The 18,902-nt window shown below is 39.5% G+C and overlaps 2 protein-coding genes across 2 annotated transcripts; one reads left to right on the top strand and one right to left on the bottom strand.

Moving 5' to 3' along the window:
• Positions 1-2,518: 2,518 nt before the first annotated feature.
• Positions 2,519-4,330, bottom strand: LOC308331609 (leucine-rich repeat and immunoglobulin-like domain-containing nogo receptor-interacting protein 1; the record flags this gene model as incomplete). Its single annotated transcript, XM_080787094.1, has 1 exon — positions 2,519-4,330. One exon carries the CDS (start codon positions 4,328-4,330, stop codon positions 2,519-2,521), a length of 1,812 nt encoding a protein of 603 aa, XP_080643220.1.
• Positions 4,331-11,548: 7,218 nt separating this feature from the next.
• Positions 11,549-15,227, top strand: ctss1 (cathepsin S, ortholog 1; the record flags this gene model as incomplete). Its single annotated transcript, XM_080787093.1, has 6 exons — positions 11,549-11,665; positions 12,257-12,409; positions 12,990-13,214; positions 13,935-14,103; positions 14,291-14,396; positions 15,131-15,227. 6 exons carry the CDS (start codon positions 11,549-11,551, stop codon positions 15,225-15,227), a joined length of 867 nt encoding a protein of 288 aa, XP_080643219.1.
• Positions 15,228-18,902: the final 3,675 nt, after the last annotated feature.

Below are 18,902 nucleotides of genomic sequence, written 5' to 3'. Positions count from 1 at the left end.
AAACCACACCTGAGCTCTATAGGGTTACTTATTTTACCCCCTTTTTCTCATAGATGCAGATGGATCTCTGATCTACACTTGTCAGTTGTCATTTATACTTGTAGATCGACTGTTTTTGGTGATTTGCTGCAGTGTTGGGTCAGACTTGGTCCCGTTGCATTCGTTCAGCTTAATGTCAATTGGATGTTTTGGTACTTGGGTCAAAGTATCAGGGCCGGTTCTGAGTACTGAGTACGAGTACTTGAGGGTGGTATCGGTGCGAGTAACCGATACCAGTATCGGTATCGGAACAACTCTACTAATCAGTGACCAACCATCGGTCCCCACAGAACAGTGGTTGCTCTGCATCTGAGCAAATAAGCTAGCAAAACAAGATGGTCTTTCTAGAGAGCCAAAGAAAAAAATGCATCAGCCGTCAGGTGCGCATGTGAATGTGTGCACAGCATGTGTGCGCTCACCATTGAGTCCTTGCCAGCCTGTTGGCCGGTTGTCAGATGACCATGGCTACAGCAAAACCCCAACCTTTTCCTTGCTACACCTTTCTGTTGGCCAAGGCATGTCATCATACACCAATAGCGGTACATGGATTTTCTATAAAACATTGCTAATGATAATGAAGAGGTCATATGCCTTTAGTCATTCTATACTTATTAGTTATTTTCCATACTTCTCTAAAAGGCATTTTGTTTTAATTGCTATTCTTATTGAATTATACAAGTATAATGTACAAGTAATACGCATAAGCAAAACATTCCCCCAACCACTGATCCTCAGAGCATGAATACCATTTTAAAATGCAACATTAGATCAGAAAACCCATGATATCTTTCTCTTTAACCAATTACTTGCTGAAGTAGGTGCTGGAGATACAATTGACTGACTTAGCAGGATCCTTTGCTCCATCTTTCTCTGCAAATAATCAGGATGTCGGACCTCTTTTATAAACAAAATACATATCAATAGAGATGCAATTAAAGTTTAATTGTGGACGACTGGACGTGCATCAGTACCAGGTCATTTTCAACAAATCAAATATACAAACACATTCAAAATGGTGGAAACAAAGTAACCATCATCAGAAATTCATAACAATGAGTTCTAATACAAACCTAAATCTCAATTACCGGTAGGCCTATTCTACGATGCCTATTTGTTTAGAGGAACAGTTCACAGAGAAGATTGTGTGCACATCTCAATGCCTATATTCAGGCCAGGTGCTGGATGTCAGGCATCAAGGCAAACATCATATTTGCCCGATGAAGACCTAGACGGTTGCAAAATTGTTGTCTTAAAATAAAGTAAGTCTCTTCTTTGATATTTGTTTAAAGGACCACTTCACCACTTTTCAACTAATCTTCATATAATTGGTCCTCACTAATGTTCATAATAAAATACCACAATTTCTTCTACTCGGTCTGTGTCTCATAGGAGGGCTGTGGGCAGTTCAGAAATCCGTCCACCAGTGGCATCATTGTTAGACCGATTTTTGTTTTTTCAACAAGATAGTTTTGAAGAAATATTTAGGTTTTTATTATCGTGAGAACGATGACTTCCATTATCGCATTGCAACTTTTCAGGAATAAAAAGCCTGTAGTTTCTATTAGCTTGGATTCCCCATCGATGATGTCACTGGTGGACGGTTTTCTGAACTGCCCACAGCCCTCCTATGAGACACAGACCGAGTAGAACAATATAGTGGTATTTTATCATGAACATTAGTGTCCAATTATATGAAGGTAGGTTGAAAATTAAGTTCAAATGCAATAGAAAGCAAAGGGCACCGCAGTGTGCATCACAATGCTATTTTTAGACAGTGTGCGTCAGTGCGTGTGTGGCTTTAGGACCCTATGCACGATGACATTACCTGCAGCCTAAATAAAGAATTCATGGTCTACTCAGCTGAGCTTACTGCCTGAGTCATGGCATTTATCTGTGTCGAATGTGGGAAGCTGAGTAGGAGGTACCTATATAGGTCTACTGTATAGCTGATAATCTTCTAGATTAAAGCTGAACAGTGCACATTTAAAATATATACCTCATAAATATCAGAAATCCATTGATCTGCAGTATTACAATACTATTATTTAAAGTCTATCTATTACAAAATCATAGAAAATATAGAGATAACATTATTACAAATGAACTTTAAAGATGAAATGAATTATCTATATATCCCCAAATGTTTCATATAAGGTTGTATTATGGTAGGCCTAACAAACAATAATATTCTCCATCTCATGCACATTTACTTCTGCAATTATGAACTATCAATCCCGAAATCTCAGTTAACCTTTACCTAATTTACATTCTTCATTCACTTCAATATATTTGACCGTTCTAAAATCATTAATAATTATATCACATTCAAATGACATTAATAATCATCACCAAAAATCTGAATTAATTTGCTTTACTATTATTGGATAAACTATTGTGACATATTACATTCATTGGCAGTGCATGCATATAGGATGTTGCCAAATAGCCTATTCTGAGAAATACTTTAAGCTGTGTTGCCTCAAATTAACTTCATTGTATACCTGCCAGACTCCTTGGGGCCCCCGTTGATATTTGTCATTGTGGTTCGTGGCACATATGCAATTGTCGCTGTGCGCTTTAGTTGCCCTTTACCCTTACTCCAGAAGAGAATGAAAAAGAAACATATAGTAACAGAGCTGGAGAATGAAAGAAACCCAATCATTACTGCTATCACCAATGTTTTCACATCAAATGGGTGGCTTTCATTTACGGCTGGGGATCGAGAGGGAAACCAACCTAATTTAAAGGGATACCGGGAAGGTGAAGAAAAGCCCCGGACATGGAGCCTAACGGGGAAGCTGTCATTTCCACCAGCATTAGACGCCACGCAAACATAAATACCGCTGTCTTGTACTTGTGCATAACGAACCTCCAGTGAGCCATTAGGAAGTATCCGTATTCTACCAACAGATGAAATAGGTATCAGCTGTGGGTTTAGCCAGCTGATTTCAGGCACAGGATCCCCTTCTGCTTTGCAGTAAAACAAAACGGTGTGACCGTCATCTGCCCACATCTCTCGAGGCTTGCAGTTCAAAATCTGCGATGGCCGACAGGTGAACAGGATGGAGAGCTCAGACTCCGAGAAATCTAGAAGACTCCGTCCCTGCAGTTGGACCAAGTTAGTGCAACTCGGAGGATGTCCACCAAAATCTAAATCCAGTCGCTTGTGTGCCACCCATGACAAACGGCAGTCACATACTAATGGGTTGTTATTGAATCTCAAAATCTGCAGGTTGTCCACTGAATGAAAAGATGTCTCCTCTAGGGTGGTCAGCTGGTTCCCAGAGACATTAACCAAACGGAGGTGTGCTAAAGTGTGGAATGCTTCAGCTTCAATGTGCAAAAGTCTTCCCCCGACTAGATGAAACTCTTGAAGATATAGCAGTTCTCCAAGCGAGTTCCCTTGAATGGAGGTGATTGGATTAAAGGACAGATCTAAATATATAAGGTACACAAGATGATGCAGCGGGACATATGGCACAGAGCTAAGGTTGCAGTTGCTAATGGTTAAATATGTAAGATTTAGGCCAAAGAGGCTGTTTTCCGCCAGAGTCTCTAACCAGGGGCAGTTAGAGATGACGAGTAGCCTAAGGTGCCCGAGTCCCCGGAAGGAGTTGTTTGGCAGCGTAGTGAGGCCGAGCCGGCTCAAATGTAGGCTTGTCAGCCCATTAAGTTGTGCGAGTGCCTCTGTTGGTACAGTGGTCAGATTACACCGGTAGAGGTGCAGATCTTGTAAACTAGTTAGGCCGTTGAAAGCTTGTGGGGAAACAAATACCAAGTCATTCTCACCCGCCTCGATGCGCGTCAACGCTGCCAAGCCGCTGAATGTAAAATCTAGCAGTACCAGTATCTCATTGTGACTTATGTCCAGTAGCTGCAGTCTGGCCAAGCCTCTGAAGGCTCCTACAGGGATGACCTTGAGCCGATTGCGGGCGAGACGCAGAGTCAGCAGGCTTTCCAAGCCTTGGAAGGCTTCCACTTCAATCAGAACCAGAATGTTGTCGCTCAAATCCAAGTCCCATAGTTGGGTTACGGTCCTAAACTGCTGGCGTGTTACCGTTTTGATCTTATTGTGAGTTAGATTTAGGATTTGAGAGTCTTGAGGGATTCCGTCAAGCACAGTGGTAAGTTGACGCTCGGAGCAGTTGACTTCCCGCCCCTTTGAGTCACACTGGCAAGGCTGGGGACAAAGCGAGGGTGTGTCCAGGGCACATGCTACACCTGCTGCTGCCCACAGGTAGATAGCAGCACCCCAGCTCAGGTGTCGCTGGACAGCAGCCTGTTCAAACATCTGGTGGCTTGCCTGTGTTTGAGAGAAATAAACGAATGACGTTTTTATTTCCAGGGAGAAAAAAAAAGTCTGGGTCCGAGTCCACTTCAATACGACATAGAGTAGCGCAAACGTCGCATCACTCTCTGCTGATTTCTGATCGTCTGCACCTTTGTTAAATTGACACACACACACACACACACACACACACACACACACACACACACACACACACACACACACACACACACACACACACACACACACACACACACACACACACACACACACACACACACACACACACACACACACACACACACACACACACACACACACACACACACTCCTCTCTCTCTGTCGCTCTAATTAATTAGTCTCATTCTATAATTAGATCGTCTAGATTCTCCTGGCGGATCCTGCCGGGAGCTGCCTATGTCATAGAAAGCATAGGTGGATCCCAGGCTTACAGCAGTGACTGGTAGGAAAACAGAAATGGCTTGTTGCTTGAAAAAGTAATATATAGCTCAAAATGTTATTGTTGCTTGGTTCATGTATCATGGAACATGGCATGAGTGTGTCTCTCATGCCATGCCATGTCTCATCATGATGTTGTTACTCACTGTGCTTAGACAAATTGCAGTAGTTTCTCATAACCAGACACATGAGAAGAAGAGGTTCAGTCTTCTTCCATTATTTCTGAAGAAACACCAAAAGTGTATTAGTACTAGAAGCTCTAAGGATATAACAGCATAACAGTCAGGACATATTGTTGTTCACATACTGTAGCACTAGAGCTGTAATACAATAGGTCGGGAAATACATTTATAGAGCACTATTATTACAGAATGACAGGAAATATGTTTATACATCGCTGATTCTAATTTACAGCATGTCAGGAAATGTGTTCATATAGAACACTAATACAATAGTCTTGTCTTTAACTTTTTTCTTGTCTTTTATTTTATTTTTAATCTTTGGGAATTTGGGGAAATGATGGCAAACGTTTGAAAATGTGACTATATGGACATTGCCCAACCTACGGTGCCACATTTAATCTACATTGGATTGGTCTTTAACACCCTTGTCTATATTCAAATGTTTTCGGTACAGGATGTGAAAAGATTCTACTGCTAGATACATGAATTGAAGTAAATACTTTAGAAAACATTGGTACTCAGAATTTCATCTAGGACTTGATCATTCTCTTATAGTTGTTTCTATCTCAGTTATAATTTGTTCTGTTTTCTCTAAACACTATAATGTCTTTGCTCACAACTTGCAGATCTGCTATTTTCGCTGAACTCCAGAAAAGCGACACTAGGGTTCAAGTGGTTAAAACATGACTCAGACCTACAGAGTGGATGCATTGTAATAAATTGTTGCTGTCAGACAAAAACCTCTTATCTCCATATTCTACCTTTTTGTGGGTTGTTTACGTGAATGAATGCTCTACTGGCCTACTTGATCATACTAGAGCGTCACACAAAAGTAGCATGCAGATCCACAAGCTCGAAACTTGCGAAAATGAAGATAATAATAACGTTTTTCCATCAAACATTTCAGAGATGCCATATTTGCAAAACCATTACTGAATCCACCAACAGGGGACAGTAAAAGCCAGGCAAAATGCCAATTAAGTTAAACATTAGACTAGAGCATGTTCTGGGACCATAGAGCATATATTTAAAAAAGTCAGTCAAAGATTAGTCATAATGGATTATAAAATGTACCTATTTTAATACCCATTCTTAACATCATTTTTACCCAGGGAGAAAATGCCACCATAATGATACTATTTGACAGATTTGAGTGGATGCTTTAGTGTTACATTATTATAAATATACCAAATTACTACTAATTACAGAATTGACCATGAGTACCAGAAAGTCAGCTTAAATTGTGGGACATCTTCATTTGTATAGTACGGAGCCCTGGAATGGCCATAGTATGAAATATAATTGATCTCGAACGGTCAAGATAATATCTCGACTGGGACTCGGTAGTACGGTATTATTAACAGATAAAATTAAACATTACAAATGGAAATTACCCTCCACTTTTTGGAACCTACAATCATTTAGTTTTCATTCAAAAAGTGGATGCATTATTAGTATTCACGTTCACGTCTGGTGTTATTTTCCATGAAATAGAAGTGGCTGCATGCTTTCAGCTATTTCCACAGAAGAAATATTTGGAACACACAAGTTCTAGTGATGAAAGAAAATCCCTAGGGCAGCTAATGTTGGAGATTCAAAGCTCATTAACTACAAAGGAACTGTGCATTTTAGTATGACATTTAAAGGCAGATATGTTCTCAATACAACTTGAAGAAAAAAAAAAACAAGAAAGTATAGAGAACTCACCTTCTCTTCAATTTTGAGGACTTCTCAAGTTCTCAGTACAGTTGTCGGTAGGCTACAGTACAGTATATGGTTGTATAGTATCTTCCTCCTGCAGTATAATGCCAATTATGAGACTGGAAGAGAGACCAAATGCAGGATGTTTAGTTTTTGGCTGTTGAATCAACTTTAGACTGTTAAAACTATAGAAATATCTACAACATTATCTATCGAACAGCCCTTTAAAGAGCCACTTAGCTCATCCTAGTGACCTAAAATGACACTTTTAAAATCCTCCACAGGCTTCATCCTCATTCTGGGATATTCCTTTTGAAACTCAGTCGTGTGGAGGAAGCATGTCGTTACAGCTCAGATCTCCCCTTTTCTCTGATGTCCTCTAGGAAAAAGAGCTGGCTCCGACTGCACTGTATGCTGCTGGGAGCGTACACACGTGTCCATGGAACTTGTCCAGGGCGTTGTCTTGGATGACAGGAGCCAGTCAGAGGTCAGCCAAATTCAGAGATTTTTGATGAAAGAACAGATGGAAGAAGGAAGTGGGCTTATTATGTAAGTGATAAATGAACAGCGAGCCGGATGTCATAATTATAAACCCTGACAGGGTGTGATGATTCAAAACCCCTACCCGCAAAAGGGTCTTGAATCACCCAATTTTTATTCCACTTATTACCCAAACTACTCACTAAATAAATCAAGCTGACAACGGGTACAACAAGTACATCAGATAACAAGATTATTGCACAACGAATGTGGAGTGTATTCCTTATTAACTATAAAATATAGGTTTAAATTAGTGGTTAAACTGACTTTAATAGCTATAGGCCTACTAAAAAATAAATAAAATAAATAATCTGGGGACCCCCTCAAGGACCCCTGATGTCCTTGGGCCCCAAAGACAGAAGGGACGAGACACTGGAGCATCACAGACTATTTAAATGCCCGGGAATCCAGTTTCAAAGATGAGCAACGTCACAGGCTATGATGTCCGAGTCACGACGTTCCCATGTGGATCCTGCCACACAGAATGCCTGCATGCACTTTGTCATCCAATGTAAAAACCATTATGCCCATCCTACACACTGACTGTAATACAATGTAAAAAAAAAAAACAATTAAAGAAATGCCATGCTTTTTCTTTCATGTGATTTTCCTTTGTTAAAATAAGTGTTTTAACCCCCCCAAAAAATGGCTACTTACCTTTAAGCAAAAATGTATCAGAGAAAGCTGATGCCTCACAATAAATCAACACAAAACTCTTGACGAATAGAGAAAACTGAGGGAATGTAGAAGCAATCTGTCTGCAAATTGTCTTAGTTCTGCCATCTGCCTTTAAGTCTTCAATCTGCCTTAAATTGCATAACAGTGTTGGAGCTGCAGAGAATTCTGGTAACATCAAATTGAACTGGTAATATATTGAACAGTAAATTATATATAGATCATACTGTATCTTTGATGGAGCATGTCAACCTGGGTCATTGGAATAATTATTTCCTTTCTACCATTAAAAGGTAGAGTGTAGTTTGGTAAAACAAAATGTTTTTTTTTGTGGAAAATGTTAAAGCTCTATATTCAGATAGTACTGTCATAAAGTGTTTATAATTTATTTCAAAACATACATTTTCAGGTGGGTTGCCAGTTTCATTCAATCAGAGAGTGAATGTATGGGAATGTATGTAAAAATTAATGTAGTGTTCAATGTTTGGCCCTGACCTGTCCTTGTGTGAAATGCAAATCTACTTAATGTTAAAAGTTCAGGTTTGTTGGGTAAAATTGAGCTCAGAAAACCAAAAAGAATTAAGAAAAACTACAAAAACTAGTTTTTATGTCACAATCCCTTTATCTTTCCCGATTGGATAAAATTGGTTTCCCAACATGAACATTCATTTTCTGTTTTGCAAAAGTGCTGGAGACATTGGGGAGGCCCCTGTTACTGAACAATTCTATAGCAATGATTATTAATACAGAGCTATTTAGCACTTATTTTAGCAGAATAAAATCACATACTGCACCTTCAAACAGCACCCATGGTTATTATGTCAGTCTTTACGGTATATGTACACATGCTACCTTCCCTCTAGAGCATCCCATGCTGAACCAGGCCAACCATCTGGTTCCTTACAACCTGCACTGATCAGCACTTTTCTGTCCAGAAGAACAGCAGCAATGGGGGGCAAGATGAGCCTCAGCCAAAAGGCTATTGAATGTGTTTATTGCTCTCGTTTCATTCTGTGGTGTTTTGAAGAGGTGTATCAACCACAACCACAACGTAGAAATACTCTGTTACAAATAAAGTCTGGTATTCAAAATTTACTTTAGTAAAAGTAGAAAAGTATTGGCATCAAAATATACTTAAATGACCAAAAGTAAAAGTAGACTACTATGCGCAATGTCCCGTTTCACAAGTTATCATAATATGATAACTGATGATTATGAATGATGTATAAAATTCATAACAAATCTTTTGAAAATAGCCTCTGAGATGTAGTGTAGAGTAGAAGTAAAAGTATGAAAGTAAAAGTAAAAAGTAGCTAATAGAAAAATAGTACTCAAGTAGTACTCAAGTACTGTTACAGTACTTTCCACCACTGGTTTCATTCCTTGTTGTTTGCATAACAGTGATTTCACATCACAAGTGAATATTAGGTAACACCAGTAACGCAATACAAAACTTAGCCTACTTCTCAGTTGCTGGAGTTCAATTGGTTTATCACAGCAATTGGTTATTGATTACAATAATATTACAAGGGCAGACTGGATAGACCAATGTACCGTAATATATTTTTTTGTCACTGTAATATTATTTGTTTAGTTGTTGTATTTGTCACTGTACATTTTCACCTAATGTGAAATTAGTTCTCTGCATTTACCCAGTTGGCTATTAGGAGAGCAGTAGGTTTTAAATTAGGTTCACATGACTGACCAGAATCCACAGAGGGGCAGAGAGAGGCAATAAGATCAGGAAACATTAGCGTGAACATTGTCTAGCATGTTAAATGTGAGCTTTGAGTTCTATCTTCAGGACAAGAGACAAGACTTGAATACAGCAAGGTATGTTTAGACTAATCTCATTTGCATTATCATATTTAATCCATCAAAACCAGGAAAGTGTCTGTGTCATTTTAGATTTGATCGAATATATAGAGCACATTAGTTGGCCATTTAGAAAATAGCAGATACAACCTCATAGCGCGTCACTTTGTGCCGTGCTATGAGCTTTCTTTTTTTGATTGTTAGAATGTGTGCAAAATATTTCCATAATATATACTTTTTAAAGCGAACATTTGTAACTCAAAATGTTCTTCTCATGGTCCCTGAGATGGGGTGGGCGCCGGGCGGCCAAATGCATGTATTTGTGGGGGTGACATGAAAAGGTTTGATGAGAACCACTGATATAGATTAGAATCATACGATTTTCAGAAAACTGTTTTGTAGAGTAAAGAAATTTGTATAGTCAACCTCATGTCTAACAGGGAGGCATGCATGAATAATGATGCTCCACTCTGGGAGGGAAAGTTAGTCACATACATACAGTGTTGCTGAGAGAGAGAGAGAGAGAGAGAGAGAGAGAGAGACTCAGAGACTGAGGTTATTATACTTATACTTACTTATGCCTATCGCTCCTTTTCATGGAGCATAGGCCGTTGACTACAGTTCGCCAGAGTCCTTTATCCTGGGCCTTCTTTTCCAGCTGTTTCCATGTCAGTCCACACTGCTTGATGTCAGTCTCAAGGTCCCTGCGCCAGGTGTTCTTCGGCCTCCCCCTCTTTCTTGTGCCTTGCGGGTTCCATCTAAGGGCTTGATGTTATTATAGGAGGGTTGAAATTGCAAGGAATGGTTGATATTGCAGGCCGGGCATTGTTTAGAGTCAATCATGAGTGAGAATTGGTTGAAATAAGGTGTGCGCATCATCTAACATCTTGAAAGATGTTAGATGTTGTAACCCTTATTTTACATAAATCAATTATCCAGATTCTAAGAACAACAATAACAACAAAAACCTGAAAGTTGTAGTCAAGTAAAAACAATATTCTTTCGAACAACTCTCACTTAGATCATATTAGTGTGTCAGTGCTACAAAAACATCTATTTCTGGCCAAACAAGAAATCAAGAAATAAAACATAATGAAAGGATGTCATGGGATGACAGCAACTGCCAAGAAGCCGTGCAATACAAAGGCGCACTCATCCACAACATTATTCATTTAGAGTTTGATTTCACGAGGCATTGACACTGTTATGTTTTCCAATTGGTACTGATTATTTGCAAGGCAATTTGGATGGTCTATGATATTTGTAGTTAATCTGAATTTGTTTATGATGGATTTCTCTAAATCGCCAGAGCAAAAGCAGAATTAAATCACTGTGGTGACCATCAGTGTCTTTTGCATTGTTTCAGCATGCACATCTGGGTTGCCGTGCTGCTTCTGACCGCTCCTGTTCTCGGTCAGATGTTCGCTGACTTAAATGAACAATGGGAAGATTGGAAATCCAAGTATCAGAAGATTTACCAGGACCGGGTAAGATATTGAATACTTTTCATTAATTTTGCTTCTCTCATACAGGTGAAACCTAATATGCACCATGAATGAAAACAATATCAAACCTATATCAAATACATTTAAATCTATCCATCTTTGAAGGCCCCTATTATACTATTATACTATACTATCCTACACTCCGGACATGATAGTCTTGCATTGGAAAACTCCAAACCCAAAGTATGCAAAAAAGCAACTGTGAGAATGGTCACACACACACACACACACACACACACACACACACACACACACACACACACACACACACACACACACACACACACACACACACACACACACACACAAATCAGTCTGTGTGGTGCTTGTTGTTTCAGGAAGAGATGGTCTACAGGAGAACGGTTTGGGAGAAGAATTTAAAGCTGATACTGAAACACAACCAGGAGGCCTCAGCAGGGATGCACACCTTCACAGAGGGACTCAACCACCTGGCTGACATGGTAATACAATGTCCTCAAGCGCACATGCAGGCTCCCCATGTGCTGGTTTAATGAACATATTTAACTGCAGTATACTGTAGATACAAATGCAAAAACAGTGCCAATCATGTCCCCTGTCAATTTACTCTAGAATGACAATGTTTCATCCAAAGCTACCAGTAATCAGGAGATTTGTCACCCCACTGTGGTGATATATGGTATGGCACACTACATCATCTGATAATGTGCAGATTCAGAATCCTATTTTCTGCTACATTAAAGGGAAACTTCACCCTTTTCCCCAAGAAATATATATGTTAATGACATTAGAAGATTTAGAACACTTTCCTGGGGGTCTTTATGTATGTAATATGTGGTTTTAGATATTTTAGATTTTAGCAGTGAGCCCAGTCTCTGATGTCATGGACACTGGGCTCTCTTACTTCCTGGACTACATCAAGGACTGTTTAAAGAGGACGAGACGCGAAGACCGAAGACCTAACTATTTCTTAGTGGGTCCAGAAAACGGACTCTTATCAGGTGCAAGACAGAGATACCTGTATTACACACATTACATACATTACATAAACGGACCCCCTTTTATCTTTCAAGACAGCAGAGGAGATCAACACAATTCTGAATTGTTTAAAGATGGAGGACAATATTAATTGGAAAAACTGGACCATCAAACAAGGAAGTGGCGTGCAAGTGCCCCAGAGAGTGGACTGGAGGGAGAGAGACATGGTCAGCCCAGTCCAAAACCAGGTACACCATATATTCTCAGCATATCCAGACAATTGGACAAAACATCTGCAACAATAGTCTGAGTGTAAACAAGGGTGAATCATTTCCATTGTATTAGTGACTACACTCTGACGCAGTGATTCTCAACTGTTTTTCACAGGGAAGAAATGCTGGAGGTCAGGGCCAGACATTGAATAATACATTAATGTTGACCCTGTCAAGATCCACCACGATGCACATTGTGGTCTCATGAAACTGGTTGAGAAATGCTGAAATGCTGCTCTCAAACCCCCCCCCCCCCAGAAGAGAAGATTTATGTTAAAACAATTCAAAATTATTCAAAATTTTCCTACAAGCTCACAGCATGGCTCAAAGTGACATCATGTGAGCTTGTAGATCTGGCATCTTTCAATAGCCACAAATGGACAATGTGTTTAGAATGATTACGATGCTACATTAACTACTTTTGCTGGGGACCCCCGTACCTCACCTTGAGAAGCACTGCTCTAGTCTAAAGGGTACCTATAGTGGGAACTTGGCATGATGTTTCTGAAATGTCTCTCTTTCTCTCTCTTTCCGTTGTGTGTATGAACCCTTAAAGGGAATGTGTGGGTCATGCTGGGCCTTCAGTGCAGTAGGGGCCCTTGAGGGCCAAATGAAGAGACACACAGGTACCCTCATCCCCTTAAGTCCACAGAACCTGGTTGACTGCAGCAGCCAGGATGGAAACCTGGGCTGTAGGGGTGGATACATCAACAAAGCCTTCAACTACATCATCCGCAACAAAGGCATCGACTCGGAGAGCTTTTACCCCTATGAATACAAGGTTGGTTGAACCCATTTTGTTAATAATTATAATAAAATCACACCCATGTGAAGTGAGGGGCGCTCTAATCATCGTACATCATCATCAAGAATGGTGGTCCCTTATTGGCCAAGGGTTCCCACCGACATACATTTGCTCAGACACATATGACAAAGACAGTAAATGATCCGTTCATTGTCAATTGCATTAAATGTTTGTGTTCAGACAACACGAACATTAAACTCTATAGCTGTTTATAGGAGGGGCTAGCACCCCTCAATAATAATATAAGAAATAACTATTATTATAATTGTATTATTATTATTAATTTGTGAGGTCTTCATTGTTAAATTATCTTAGTTCTGAAAAGTTTCAGCCTTGCTGGAGATTGGTTGGTAAATTAGCTATATTCCGTTGGATGTAAAATTACGGAATGACAAATAAGTCAAAGTCAAAGGAAATACTACCAAACTTGAGGGAATTGACATGACAGTATTATATTATATTTTAGTGTGTGAGAAACAGAGTAACACAATAAATCAGATATAGAAATGTATACAGTACGGTCAACGGTGGGGATGTGTTTATATGATAAATACGCCTTTTGATAAGAAAATGCATATTGCTTATTTCCTTGAAAGACGTAGGCCTATACAGTATAATGCGCAACATAGTAATTGCACTGTACTCTGAAGAGAATGTGAGTGAAATTAATCTAATTTGGATTATGTCACTTTTAAGGAAGATGCATGTCACTACTCCATCAAGGGGAAGGCTGCATACTGCTCTGGGGTCAGGGTCCTTCTGTCTCATGGCAATGAGAACACTTTGAAAGCTGTTGTTGCAACAGTGGGGCCAGTAGCGGTGGGCATTAATGCCATGCAGCCATCCTTTCACCGCTACAAAGGAGGTAAGGCAGGCTGCAAACAGTGGGTTGAGAGTTGGGACATTGGGCAAAGGCGTAACAAGTAGTTGTGATTTAATGTTTACAATCAGGGAGAAAGTGAGTACCGTATACACAAAGATTCTGGTTAGTGTGTTTTCCATTGATTCGTTCATTAACCATCAGGTGCAATTTGAACCATACTGATTCTCAGGTGTATACGATGAAAAAGACTGCACCTCCCAGCAACTAAATCATGCTGTGCTGGTGGTGGGCTATGGTGCAGCCAACGGACAAGACTACTGGCTTGTGAAAAACAGGTGAATAAGTCATCTTAATACTAAACATATCAAGCTCCTTAGATTTTTAACTAAAGTTCCTATATTTTAACTAGTTTCTATTGATCTGTATCACAATGATTTATTTTCAAGGTTTCAAAGAACGGCCCCACAGGTTGAGAATTGCTGCCCTAGATCAAAACAGATGAAAACCTTTAGACCTTTTCATGTGTTTAGATAGATGCCAGAACCTTAAAGCAATGGTGTTCAACCCTTTTCATATCAAGGTCCATTATTTATTTGGCATTTGAGCCACGGATCACCGTTTGATGAGCTTTAGCCTTGCTGACCCAAAACAAAAGAATATTTTGTTGTTGTTCGATACGATTTCGCCCACAATTCCATGCCGTATTGATATGGGTATATGATAACGGGAAAACCAATTTAACTCTTGAGAGTGTACAATGAAACCAAAAGGATGAGTAAGGGTCCATTTGGTTTAATTTTACACTCTTATTGTTAAAGATCAATAAGAGTCCATTTGGTTACCAACTTTCCATCATTTAGCTGTGGACCACCGGGAACCCACTCAAGGACCGGTTGAGAAGTTGAACCACTGCCTTAAAGGTACCAGTGAAATTGAAATCAGTTCTGAAACTATAGTCCTTTTATTTAGTCATTTAGTCAGTGGAGAAGTCAAATTAATGAACGTAGCATATCAGTCTTATCAGGTATTTAATATTATGCCAAACATTCCAACTGTGTTCTGCTTCCAGCTGGGGGACTAGATGGGGTGAAGAAGGGTACATGCGAATGGCCAGGAACAAGAATCTCTGTGGCATTGCAAACTATGCGGTCTACCCCACTCTGTGAAGTTGTAATTCTGTCACCCTGACAATAGAGTTCAGGATGTATTTATATGTACACTGTAGGCTGCTTGCTTGCAAGTTTGAATTATTGTAATTGTATGTGTATTGAAAGGTTGCAAAACAGTTCATAATGTCAGTGTTCAAAAAGTATTGTGCTGATTTTTTTCTCTGTAAATTATATCACAGTATTCATGGTGTATATATACACGTATACGGAAGTTTATAAAACTATCAAACTGATCAGTTATTATGTTTAAGAATTGGTCGGGGGGGGGGTAGGACCAAGGGATTTGGGATTAGTTTATAAACATTTTGGTATTTGTTTATAAACATTTGTGATTTGTTTATAAACATTTGTGATTTATTTATAAACATTTTGGGATTTGTTTATAAACATTTGGGATTTGTTTACAAACATTTGGGATTTGTTTATAAACATTTGGGATTTGTAAGTCTCATGGGGGGGGGGGGTAGGACCACTACCAGTCTCATGGTCGGGGGGGTAGGACCAAGGGATTTGGGATTAGTTTATAAACATTTTGGTATTTGTTTATAAACATTTGTGATTTGTTTATAAACATTTGTGATTTATTTATAAACATTTTGGGATTTGTTTATAAACATTTGGGATTTGTTTACAAACATTTGGGATTTGTTTATAAACATTTGGGATTTGTAAGTCTCATGGGGGGGGGGGGTAGGACCACTACCAGTCTCATGGTCGGGGGGGGTAGGACCAAGGGATTTGGGATTAGTTTATAAACATTTTGGTATTTGTTTATAAACATTTGTGATTTGTTTATAAACATTTGTGATTTATTTATAAACATTTTGGGATTTGTTTATAAACATTTGGGATTTGTTTACAAACATTTGGGATTTGTTTATAAACATTTGGGATTTGTAAGTCTCATGGGGGGGGGGGGGGGGGGGGGTAGGACCACTACCAGTCTCATGGTCGGGGGGGTAGGACCAAGGGATTTGGGATTTGTTTATAAACATTTTGGTATTTGTTTATAAACATTTGGTATTTGTTTATAAACATTTGTGATTTGTTTATAAACATTTGTGATTTGTTTATAAACATTTGGGATTTGTTTACAAACATTTGGGATTTGTTTATAAACATTTGGGATTTGTTTATAAACATTTGGGATTTGTAAGTCTCATGGGGGGGGGGGGGTAGGACCACTACCAGTTTACCTGTAGTAAGTCTCATGGTCGGGGGGGTAGGACCAAGGGATTTGGGATTTGTTTATAAACATTTTGGTATTTGTTTATAAACATTTGTGATTTATTTATAAACATTTGTGATTTGTTTATAAACATTTGTGATTTGTTTATAAACATTTTGGGCTCTGTATAATATGTTGCCTAGGGCCTCAAAAGGCCTAGAACCGGCACTGTTTAAGATACATTACCAGATAAATAAATCAGTATGTTTAATCGGTTAATACATACTGTAGTTAATACATCTTTTTTTTAGTTAAAGTTTTGTTAAAATAAATAAATGTCTCCATATATGGGCACAAAAGGGACATGCAGCGGGTGTTCCTCAATTCCCGATCAATTGTAGTACATGACTAAATTTAATTTATTTAATACTGTATACTGTCAGGTTTTCGAGTGTACAATCAATCGCAGTATTACATCACATGCATCTATGTACTGTAGTGTAGATCATGGACATCTAAACATGAACACGAACTTCTCTGTCAGATGAAAACCTCCAAAACAGGATTCAAATTTTAACCCATTCTGACCGGGCACCCATTTTGGTGTTGGCATCATGTTATGCTTTAGCTATTGAAAAATAGCAGATCTACAAGCTCATATCGCGCCACCGAGTGGCGCGATACGAGCTTGTAGGTCTGATATTTTTGAAAAATTCGAAGAACGACTGACATTTTTAGAATCTGATCTCAGGTCAGAATGGGTTAATCAGACCAGTGTGTGTCCCATGGAAACCTCGTATGAATCTGATCTCAGGTCAGAATGGGTTAAAATAGCAAAAGTAGCAGATCGACAAGCTCAAAATGTGTCGCTTTGCGTCGCATGTCAAGCTTGTACATCTGCTACTATTAATGCTTTTGTGTGACACTGTAGTATGATCAAGTAGTACTAGGGCGTTATTAATTAAAACAAAAAAAAGTTAGAATATGGAGATGATAGCTTTTTGCCCTGACCGTCCATTATAATACTATATCATTCTGTCTCTTCAGCTCCCACACTTTGCCCTCGGTGGCATCCAGCCTCTCTCTCTGTCGGCCCATAGTGTGCCGCTGTCGTTCCACGGTGTCTGTCAGCTCCTTCACAGCTTCCCAGAGGTCAGTCAATGAGGGGGTACTTGGTTCAGCATTGCTCTCCGTCTCATTGACTGATCCTCTCTCTACCTGAGCCCCGGCTTCAGACATGCAGGACAGTAAAACAAGCAAAGACACACAACCCTTCATTCTGATCACAATGCCAGGACTCAATTTCTCAGTATCCCTGGCACTGTGTGTTGTCTTGTCTTTGTCGGATGGAGCTGTAAAGGAGTATTCTATTCCCTAGCATGGGCTTTTAGAGAGGGACAAAAGTAGTGCAAATATGGGAGGAGTCACAAATTGATTATTGTGTCTGTTTAGTTGTCTTCAACAGTGTTGCCATGTCTGCTTATTATAATGTTACTGTATCTGAAACTAGGTGGAGATAGTACCAGCAGGCAGTAGTTCACAAGGTGTAACAACTAACAAGGTTGTGTGTGTGTGTGTGTGTGTGTGTGTGTGTGTGTGTCCGAAATTCCGGAAATTGCAAAATGGAAATTGAAAATTGCGGAAATTGCGGAAATTGAAAATTGCGGAAATTGCGGAAATTGGAAATTGCGGATATTGAAAATTGCGGAAATTGCGGAAATTGTCCGACACCAGTGCCTTAGTTTTTGTGTTGTTCATTTACAGGTCCAGGTGTGCATACGCATGTGCGCCTGTGTGTGTGTAGGTGCACGCTTCAATATAACCCATCGTTTTTTTCATTTTTTCCAAATCCTCAAAAATGATGAAAAACGGCGTGCTATAGTATGCCGTACGACATGGTCCAAAATGATGAGAAACGAGGATAACTTTTTTTTTCAAAATTTCAAAAAACATGGGCTATAACCCATCGTTTTTTTCATTTTTTCATTTTTTTCAAATCCTCAAAAATGATGAAAAACGGCGTGCTATTGTATATATTTTTTCATGTATCCCATATCCCTTACATGGGCTACTGGCCACATGTGGCCCCCACCTAGCTTCTTAATTTTGATCTCAAAGTGCACCAGATTGAAGCATTTTCATGGCAAATTTACAATTTTTTCTGGACCCCCCCCGGCGTGGCAAAGCAGGAGGGGGGGGCCTCAGAAAAATATGTTGCCTAGGGCCTCAAAAGGCCTAGAACCGGCACTGTGTGTGTGTGTGTGTGTACATGTGCAATGCATGCATGATGGTAATGTCTGTCTATCTGTCTGTCCCTCCACTGATCATGTGACTGGGTCACATCTTCTGGACAAATCCACAGAGGGGTGCCCATAACTCTATGGGGGTGCTCTGGGCGCAGCCATTACTGAAGTGTAATCATCACTGATTAGCTACACCTGGCCAACAGGCCACTGCTCAGGATGCAGTGCCTTGTTGTTGTTGTTTTTAACATTAATGGTTCA

Source organism: Protomyctophum bolini, assembly GCF_963924005.1.
Source record: "Protomyctophum bolini genome assembly, chromosome: 17".
NCBI lineage: Eukaryota > Metazoa > Chordata > Actinopteri > Myctophiformes > Myctophidae > Protomyctophum > Protomyctophum bolini.
This window is presented reverse-complemented; position numbering and strand designations above follow the sequence as displayed.